This window comes from Arachis hypogaea, chromosome 1 (genome assembly GCF_003086295.3).
Source record: "Arachis hypogaea cultivar Tifrunner chromosome 1, arahy.Tifrunner.gnm2.J5K5, whole genome shotgun sequence".
Classification (NCBI taxonomy): Eukaryota; Viridiplantae; Streptophyta; class Magnoliopsida; order Fabales; family Fabaceae; genus Arachis; species Arachis hypogaea.
Window position 1 is genome coordinate 107,824,050 of NC_092036.1, and position 10,751 is coordinate 107,834,800.

A 10,751-nucleotide genomic window follows, 5' to 3' on the forward strand; every position below is an offset into this window, starting at 1 on the left:
TATTGTTTGTTATGCTCTTTTGTTATCAATGTCTTACTAATATGGAAACAATGTTTAGTTTCAGAACAATGCTTTATAAACACTAGTTTGAAGTCTGTATTTTGGTATTAGGTGTTTCAGCACTCTTTTGTTGAGTCATGTTTTTTGTTTCAGTGGCATGAAATCCACTGTTATCTATGTGATCATCTTAGACTTGTGGAAATCAGTACTTGATTTGTGTTTCGTTTAACTCCTCTTTAATTGAAATAAGCCATTAGGTCATTACTGGATTCTTAAATATCATTCATGCATATATAGCTTTATTGACCTTTTTCATTAAGATTGCAAATTAATACATTACACCTGAGACATCATTAACCAAGTTCACATCAGATACTCAATTAAAATCACTTTCATTCATTAATTCAAATAGGTTCACACATGATACACCATTAAACCATTGTAACATCACAAATTATCCTCAATTTTTAACCCTACAACACAACAAATCTCCTAAAATTCCCTAGCTAATCATGTATAATTTATGTGCATTCCAGATGATTGCTTTAACATATATGGATTCTGCAGCAACAAAAACAAAAGCCCAATCTAGCCAACAATCCCCAAAGCAGCAACAATCCTAAGCTTCCATTCAACATCCTTCAATTTTGATTTTAAGTTTGTAATCTTCCTCTTAGTTCTTGCAATTTCAATCTCCTGCTGAGCTCCCCCAGGTTCCGAATCTGTCCAACGAAAAAAATCACAACCATCCTGAACTTGATAGAAGCAACAAAGATAGATGAAAAACCCCCAAATTTTCAAACCCAGAATCGCAAACGAGGAACAACAGCATACTTCATAGTATACGCAGCTCTAAAATCTTCGTCCTGGATTATCCTTTTTGGATGAAGTTCGCAGAATTGGCCTCTCACCATGTCTGCATACCAACTCCTTCGCAGGTGAACAAAATTGGGCAGCTCTAGAACTTTGGGAAGCCATGGACGCTAGTTGTTGAACCCTAGTGCTGCTGCTCTCCGTTGAACTTCCGAAGAAGACGCTCGTGTTGTCCACTTCACACACTGCACCCTTTTCTTGATTATTATTATTATTATTATTATTATTTTTATTATTATTATTATTATTATTTGTTAAAAAAGGGTGTAACAGATACTAACGAATTAAGGGGTAAAATTGTCCAAAAGACGATTTAAAAAAAAAACTGGAACCTTCGGGACCATTTTATAAGGAAAAAAAAGTCGAAGACGAAATAAATTTTTGGCTCCTATTTTAGAAACCAAAATCATACTTAACCCTATTTAGTATTTTACCCTTTAAAGTATTAGTTATATGAAATGGTTTTACATCATTGAATTATATTATTTTAATGTTTTCCAAATAGTAAGGATTTGAAATATTCTTTTTTTTTATAGATCTGATGATATATAATTAAATATTAAAATAAAATATTTTCGTTGCTGAAAAATCTTGATTAAAATAAAAATAGAAGTTTTTGGTCTGTTGCATGAAACTTCAAGGCCTATAAAATAGAAGTTTTTGTGTGAAAGTTTGATAAGGAACGCATTTTTTCTACTCTTTTGTACAGGTGGTGCAGTCAGAAATACTTTCGAAGGACATCACCAGCTATAGTTTCACGAGAACCATTTGGAAATGATTGGTTCCACCACAAGTGGAGTTATTTATTTGGTTTGCTTTAATAGGAAGAATGAATACTAAAGAACGTTTGTATAAGTTGGGAATTATTACTCAAGATGATAATATATGTGTATTGCGGAAAAAAGATATTGAACACAATCATCACTTGTTTCTTAGTTATGAGTTTACTTGACAAGTATGGTGTGCATGACTATCTAATTTCGAGAGGTTGTGGTTTGTTCCAGAGTTGCTGAAAGAAAATGTTGAGAGTTAGACAGATGTCGTTAATAGAAAAAAAGAGTGTAACAAGTGGCTCATATGTTTTTTTTGCAGTTATTTAAAATGTCTAACTAGAAAGAAACGAGTGGATCTATCATAACAAGAAACAGGCGTTGAAGAAAATTTTTACAGATCATTGACCAGTTATAGCGTGTAGAGTAGTATAGATCACTTCTGTTATTGATGGTAATGCCAGAAATAATATTGGGAATATCTATTATTAATTTATTATAGTTTACTTTGGATGTTGATTTTTGTGACTTTATTTCTACTGTCGCTCTACTCTTTTGTGTTAAGCTCGTTTATTAAAAAAAAAACGAATTTTTTGGTCTATATTAGCCGCTCCGATCCTTTGTTTTTCTATGAAATTCCACATTACCATATATATAACTAAAGAGTAATGTTAGGGAACCAAAATGGTATTAGTAAAAAATCAGCCAAAATACCTTTGGTGAATCCAAAATCTCTACGAGTTAATATATATGGATATTTCTTATGCTAAGTATCAGAATGTTTCTTTTTCATACTAAATGGATGTTCTTTTATATATTTTTCGAATTTTTTTGTATTGCAAATGTGAATGTCTCTATTTCTTTAAAAATTTCATATTTTTTTAAATTTTATAAATATTTAATTATTTTTACTAAAATATAACTGGATATTTCTTTTGTTAAGTATTAGAACGTTTTTTATATTAAATGAATGTTTTTTTTATATTTCTGTAATTGTGTAGTTTGCAGTCTCTTTAATCATCAAAATGGCACCTAATATCCCAAAACCCAGAGAGCAACATCGTGAAAGCCATTGACAATCCAAACTTCACATGATCACCTGCATCATGGTACCCTCCAACCAAGTCCACCTTCAAAAGCAAGAACATATATTCTGTGCAGCTTTTTTTCGGTCTCTATTTTTCGAAGCATGTGGGCGAACGGTTAACCCGGTTAACGGTGACGTTGGACTACTGTGGACTGGAAACTGGCACATGTGCCAGGCCGCCGTTGAAACGGTGCTCCAAGGAGGCTCCCTCAGGTCTATGCGGATCTACTCGGTCTCAACGCGCCTGTTCATGTCGCTGTTGACGCCGGCTCCGAGGGGGGAAGTCACGTGCGCTGACGCGCGGAAGCTCTGAGACCCGAACCCGAGTCTGAACATAAGGTTTACGAGCTCTCGATCTGGTAAAAATAGTTCCAGCTAGAAGCGGAAGCGATCGGAGGAGTGGGTCGCGGTGGGAAGGTGGAGAGGACGGTGAGAGAGAGAAGTCTGTGTGTGTGATTGTTAGAGGTGGATAGGTTAATATGAGAGAGAAAAGAAATGTTTTTATAGATTTTAATTATGTTTAGTTAATCAATAAAATTTAAAATTAATTATTTATATAAATTAATGTGATTTTGTTTAGTTTTTGACTGGCTTGGGTATACTTTTTCATAACTAAATTGAAGACCTGATGAAACGGAAATTGAGAAATTGACATCCAAGAAAGTGGGCCGCACACCGCACTTGTATGTAAGTGTTCCTAACATAATGCTGTTGAAGCATGTCTTAAGCATCATGCATCAAATTTCAAATCCCACTGATGTGTTAATCCGAGTTACTAGCTTGTAGCAGTAGCATAGTATTATGGGAATATTTTCGGATATTTCAAGAATAGAGATATTTTAGTTGTTTTAATCATTAATCTTAATTATAAAATATATTAATATGTAAGTAAAAGTATCAGATAAAATGATTGCAATATCTAAAACTCATATTTTTCATAATACAACAATAATATTGTATTAAGAAGTAATGTTGATTTATCTCAATTTCTATTAATTCAAATTTTGTCGATTCGATTTAGTACTTAAACGATTAATATAAATTCTATCAATTCGATTTATATAAAAATGTGTATAAAGACATGCACGTAGCATTTTTTAATTTAGGACTTTACGTAATTTTAAGATGTGTTTGATTTATATATGCTTTTTACCCTAAATAATATTTGTGGTGAATGGGAAACCCACGTACAGCAGACAGCAGTGACTAGTGAGGCAGTAGTAACATATATGGTGACTGGCAGGCAGTGGCTGGTTACTTTCAAATCAGAGTGTGGACAGGTTTCATGATCCGCAGAATCCAGTAAAGACTAGCAAGTAAGGGGTAAGTGGGTAACCCCTTTTGATAGTGAAATTTACTGCCCACACTGGCCCCCTAAAATCACCTTTGCTTTTCCTTTTGCAGTTAACCATCACCCACGGGTTGCATTCGCTTCTCTCTCTTTTTCCTTCTTTCTTACCTCCCTATATTATACTATCACTCTTCTCTTCTAAAATTCAGTGCTCTCTTTCTCTCTTAAGACAATTATACACGCACAAATACAATCTCTACTCTTCTCTTTGCTATTTTAATCAGATCGATTATTCCTTTTGGACTGTTTTGGAACTTGGAACTTGGAAATTGGAACCTTAAATTTACTATTTCCTGCCTAGGATCCTTAGCTCGGAAAACAGAGCCTGTATTATAGTGTTTTTATTATATATTTATACTGATTGATGATCGATAATGTTATTTATTTTGGTCATCCGCTGCGAATCTGATCAAAATTATCATTTAACGATATATAATAATTCTATAATGAATTAAGCATTCGTGAACAGTTGTATTTATAATGAATCATGCGCATGAACTATCTTTTATCAATAAGGGAAAGAACTTTGAACATTCATTTTTTGGGTCATTAACTTTGAACATTAAAACGGTATAATCATAAAAGGACTCTTTAGCCCAAAAACATTGGTTTAAACTTTAAAGTCCAAACTAAAAGTGCTTTAGACAAGTACGCAGGGTTGCACATGGACACGCCCCCACATTTCCGAAACAAAAATGAAACGTATTATAATAATTTTGTCGACCGAAAAGTAAAAAGCAATACATATACAAATAATATAATAATTATACGAGCCTTGAAGACGAGGTGTTTGATGCAATGTGCATCCAATAATTCCCACGTGAGACACCGGCGTACAAGCTGGAGCAGTATAAAAGTTTCATCATACGAGCAATTTCATTCTTGCCTACAGGATATACATGCAAACAATAATTGTGCTTTCTGTTCACAAGAAAAATTGCATCTTTCCAACAATGGGTAGAGAAAAGAATAATCATAATAATAATATACATGCCTAGCCATTTTGATGAAGCAATTAAATATTGAAGACAGCCTAGCAGTAGCCCAACCATAAATGTAATGAGATATGGAGCGGAGAGAGATAAGAGATCGAGAGAAGAGGGGGTAGTGCAGGAGCTAATTACAATGAGAATGAGATTTACTTCTACTTTCCCCACCTTACCACCAAAAGTAACACAAATTAGAAGGTATACATATATAAAGACATCTAGATCGGACAAACACAAGCAAGACTCTCCAGGGGCCACAACTCGGCAAAGAAACCGATGCAACTCCGGCTACTAACCATTCCGAAATCTTAGATGCTTTCGGCTGGAACCTGATTCACAATGTCAAAGTTGCTCACAGGTTTGGGCCTCCACTCAGTCCTACCCCTCACAATTTCAGCACCATCTTCAAGTCGAAGCAAATGCTTGCACTCGAGTTGCCCCCTGTGAGCAAGATTGCCGACGTCGGCAGCAGACACAGCAGTGAGGGACTGCAGCACACTGTCCCTACCACACTCCCTCCTATACTCCAAAGTCATTGCAGAAAGCTCATGACTCTCCAAGATTGGCTGCGGAGCACTCTGCAGCAAACAAAGTAAAATGGTTATGTTAAGAAACTTGCAATCCAGTGCATAACAAATAACAAAATGAAACATATCAATCTTGTTATCACCCAGAAAAAATCCACAAGCACTATAATAAGAGAATCCCAAGTGATTTACGGAAGATCAGATATCACACCCTGATCTTCAGTTCTTTATGATACTGCCCAGCATCGATTATAATTCAATCATATAACATTTTAATTTCAAGCCACACTACACGGTGTCCCTCACTGGCTCACAAATCTGTACCAACGAAATAAAGTGACTTAAACTTCCTAAACTTGCAAGAAGTAATGATACTTGACCTAATTTCCCTGACAAAAGTACCCATCCTTACTACATAGAAAGTTGACTATACACTTCACAGACACAACAGACTGAACGGTGGGGTCCTTCTGTGAAGGAAATTGGACACCTTGAATATCATTACTCATCCTGCAAAGGGCCTTATTCTCGTCAGAGAAAGAGACCCACTCAAAAGGTTCCTCCCAGAAAATGATTTGGCCATCCACATTTACAATATTAGTAAGACTCTACACGAAATGTGCCCAGTAAAGAAAGAGAGAAAGAAAACAGGAACGAGAGATGAAACAAGAACAGGATACCTCCAGAATCCAGCCAATGTACTTCACATTGTTAACATGCTGATTGACATCTAGATCATTCCATCTAGGCTGAAACACAGATACAGTATGTAACTATTTGTGAAACAGCAGCCGAGGTAATTTGAGAAAGTGAAAGTAATGATATAAAACAACAAAAGATGGTTTTTTCCGTGTGGGAGGGTGGGTGGGGAAGGGAAACAAAAAAAGAGTTGACATACACTAAGACCCGTGCGAATGTAATCAGCGGTATTGTCATCAAGTTTAGATAGTTTTCTGTTATCCTCTTCCAGAATTGGAGCGGAATTCACAAAATAAGATGCTATCTCCGCTCTGACTTCTTCTGGAATTTTAGATAGCCTCCTTGTTAGTTTATTCATCATGACCCAAACACTGTAGATCATCAAAACCAGAACAACTGATCAGAAAATGCTTACACATCATCACTTACTAGCTCCAAGGTCATGCGTGCGAACAAGATGAAGTCTTAAACTAAGATACAAATCAACCACAGAATTTCAAATGCAAAAGTGGTTCACACTCAGGAACATTTTTATTAAAACATGTCTGGCATCAGCAGCAGTAAGGGGGAGAAATTCCCGAAAATAATCACCTGGAGGCTCTCGTCAATATTTCACCAGTTTTGCAGTCACGCAGAAGCCAATCACGACGCATGCCATTCTTCCCAGATGCAGATACCCAAGTATCTACTTGAACAACATCACCCCTGAATCAAATAGAAAGGTCCACTCAATTTCAGATTATTGTACTCAGAACATTTGTAATGATCCTAATTAATTAATCAATTATGCTATGTGTATTGAAAAAATCAAGGCACCAATCAACCACTGGGTATAGAAATATGTATAAAATTATTATACAACTGTAAACAAGTTTGATTATTCGTCACAGGTTTGATTATTCTGGTGGCAAATTATTTAGTTGAAAAAAAAAACCTGTGAATCAATATGTACAAATATACACAAATACATAGTAGCTGATTCGGTAGATGATTTTTAGTGAACATGCAGCATTTTTGTTAATTGATCTACTTAACTTCAATCCATATCCACAAGGGAAATCAATTTAAAACTTCAAACATATAGTCCTCAAACAGAATAGATAATATACAACTAGTAAATCAAAAAAAGATGCAAAGAACACGGAATAACTTCTTTCAAAAGTCCACACCTTTTTTCAACATTTTAACGTGATTGAAACCATCTTAAGTCATCAAATTTAATCTTTGATTAGTGCTATTTTACATCTTAACCAGATCAACATAGATACCCTCAAAAATCAGATATATTAAGGGTGCATATAGGGTGTCTTACCATGTAGGATAACGATCAACCACAACCTGCATCCGTGTGACTACCCATATCAAGTTCTTTTTGCACATTTCTGGTGTGGAACCAAAGCCATCACCAAGAAGTCCAGCAGTCTTGACATGATTAAGTGCAGTTTCCTGTCATTAAACAAATAGTTAACATAACCTTGTGTGAAAAATACTGTAAATTTCAAATTTGTGCAGTGCGCAAATTAAAATCCCTATCTATATTATCATGTTTGTCGCCAAAGATTAAATGAAAAGTTATTTGTATGAAATGACCATACCTGCAGATGGTTCATTACTGTCTCTATAGATGCTGTTCGATCGGCACCAATTTCATATGATCTAATAGAAAAGTTTTGACGGAACACTAGACCATCTTGAACAATTCTTCCTATTCCAAAGGGATCAATAAGCATGTCAGATCGCCTTGGTTTCCAATCAAGCATCATCCACTGCTTTTCTGCTGCCAGGAAAATTGTAGTTATAGCAGCAAGAAGCATGCTCCAATCAGGTAACTGGTTAATAAAAGTCCTGGGGGGAGGGGAAGGCAAATCATCATCATGCTTCAAGCTTTCTACTGTGCTTCCATTAATCTTGGGTGGAGCTTGGGCATGAGCTTTAACTTGCAAGCCACCAGAAGATGCATGTTTAGATTTGAGCCCTTGAAGTTTAACAGAGCCACCAACAAGTTTGTTGCCATCTGCACCTGCATCTGGTGAGGGTGAAGGAACAGGGAAAATGGAAGCAGTAGCAGCAGTTGCCATAATGAATTCTACAGCTGCATGCAAAGTTGAGGCAAGTTAAAAATAAAATAATAAATTATAAAAAGCAAAGAGGGAAAAACTGAGTGGAGAAAAAGAGAAGAAATGGAGAATCCTATTTAAATTGGATCAACAGAAAACAGAGTGTTAACTCCAGACTCATGGAGGAAGAAATTTCTTCCTAAATAGAGTCCTGTATAATTATACAAACGTTTAATGCATTGTGGAGGAAGAAAAACTTTTCCTCCAGAAACATAAAAGGAATTTTTCCAGAAGATATCACGAGATTAATATCACACACGAAAGGGTAAATGAGCGATGGAAAATACTACTACCTGTTAAAAGCAAAACTGTTTGTCGTAATATTAAAAGAACACGACAGTCATTAAAAAATATTCTGCCCAAACTAAACAATTTAAGAACAGAAAACAGGTCCAAAGAACTCTTTGCATTTTTCTTTTTCCATTTTTAACCTTCCTCTAATTGCTATATTTTATCTCATTTTCAATTACAGGTTAAGAAATTCAACCTGCACATTTAACCAGCTTATACTCAAGAGCTCGCAAAGAATTCATGTTCATTCCTCTCAAGTTAGTGACCGACAGAAGAAGTTCTTCGTTTTTCTTCTTTTGGAAAAAAAATGAAAAATGAAAACACATAAAGCCAAATTCAAATAACCAATTGCATGAAACAAAGCTACAGAATCCATCTATTAAACTTCCACGACAAAATGGCACGTTTATGTTCATCAACCGAGATTCCTCATTAAGAATCCAGAAAAACGAAGACATCACGAAATTATTCACACAGTATACTAATTAATAAAAAAAATCACACAAACGATAATAAATTCAAACCGTTGGGGAGTTCGACGCAGATCTGGCTTTGAATCTAGAGAACACCGCAAACCGAGAAGATTAAAAAACTAAGCCAAAACCGAAAGCAGCAAAAGAGAAAATCAAAGACATTACAATCGACAGCTAAAATCACATCCCTAACGGATCGAAACTCACAAAAAAAGCAATGCATCCAGCTCTCATTAATTTTATTTTTCTTCTTAAACGAAAAAAAAAAGAAGCGAAATAACCAGAAATGCAGAAATCGTGAGTGTTCTAGTTCGTGTGTGTTCATTTCATGAGCTCGATCTTTCACAGTTAATGAAAACGAGAATCAAATCAGGAGAAGAAAGAAAAAGAGAAGAAAAACAAGAGGAAAGATAGAAGTGTGAAGAATAGAGCGAGTGCAGTTTCTCGGGAAACGAGACGAAACGTGTGGCGTGCAGATCAGAAGAGAGAGTGTGCGAACACATGAAGAGATTGCCGTACCTGAGTATAGCCGTCAGAGAGACACACGAGAAGAGGAACAGTAGAAGAAGAGGAAGAAGAGTAAGCAGAAGACGACGACGAGGGAAAGAGAAACTGAGAAAGCGAAGAGTAGCGCAAAGCCGCTCAACAAACGAGAACAACAAACAAAAGCAAAAGCCTGGAATAAAACAAGGGCTATTCCGTCATTTCGAAGCTCCTTTTCCTTTGCTGAGTTGTTATTCACAATTTTTTGAAATTAAAATCGAGGTTTCGTTTACACGAAAAGAAGATAAATAAATAACATAACAGTTAGTCAGTTAATAATCATCAACTCAGTACAATTTAAATGCATGAACCATGAAGTATAGACAAATGTAATGTGAATTTTGATTATTTTGTGGTTGGGGAAATTGTATGGTGGACAGGTTATATATACTGCTAACGTGTAACGTGCCCCTCCCGCCTCCACTTTAAAGTTTCCAGCATTAGTGTTCTTATGTTTACCATATTGCCCCTAAAGAGTAGTATTTTAATAAGAGTAGTACAATCAAAATTGAAATGTAATATACTAAATAATTTATTTATTTATGCTTTTCTTCGTTTAAACTATACTATTAAATTATGAATAATGATGAAATTAATTCCTAAAAAATTATTCACTTTTTAAATTAATTTTTAAAAATATTTTTTAATTAAATTTGTTTTTTAAAAATTTTAAATTAGTCATATTAGTTTTTTTTGTCACTTTATTTGTTGATAGTATCAAAATTTACTAATGTGCATCTTAAGTGACATTCCAACACACACATAGAAGTCTTAATTGACTATTAACATGATTAGTTTATGAAATTAAATAAAATCAATTAAAAATTTTTATCTAATTTTATAAATTTATTATGTTAATAGTCAATTAAAACTTTTAAGTGTGTGTTGATGTGTTATTTAATATTTTACGTTAGCAAATTTTAACACCGTCAACAAATAAAATAATAGAATAACTAACATGAATAATTTAAATTTTTAAAAAAATAAATTTAACCAAAAATTTTTCGAAAACAAATTTAAGGAATTAACAA

At 34.6% G+C, this 10,751-nt stretch overlaps 1 protein-coding gene across 3 annotated transcripts; it reads right to left on the reverse strand.

Annotated features, from left to right (window-relative positions):
• Positions 1–4,938: 4,938 nt before the first annotated feature.
• On the reverse strand, positions 4,939–10,078 carry LOC112708367 (palmitoyl-acyl carrier protein thioesterase, chloroplastic). Of its 3 annotated transcripts, none has more exons than XM_072202290.1 (8): positions 9,697–10,078; positions 9,229–9,262; positions 7,892–8,388; positions 7,609–7,742; positions 6,888–7,001; positions 6,496–6,667; positions 6,278–6,346; positions 4,939–5,648 (listed from the first exon to the last, which is right to left on the reverse strand). In XM_072202290.1, exons 3-8 carry the CDS (start codon positions 8,372–8,374, stop codon positions 5,379–5,381), a joined length of 1,242 nt encoding a protein of 413 aa, XP_072058391.1. In that variant the 5' UTR covers positions 8,375–8,388; positions 9,229–9,262; positions 9,697–10,078; the 3' UTR covers positions 4,939–5,378. The 3 variants fall into 3 exon arrangements, with proteins under 3 accessions (XP_072058391.1, XP_072058385.1, XP_025616325.1); XM_072202284.1 differs by having other exon boundaries at positions 8,901–9,262; positions 9,697–9,892; XM_025760540.3 differs by lacking the exon at positions 9,229–9,262.
• Between the last annotated feature and the right edge of the window lie 673 nt (positions 10,079–10,751).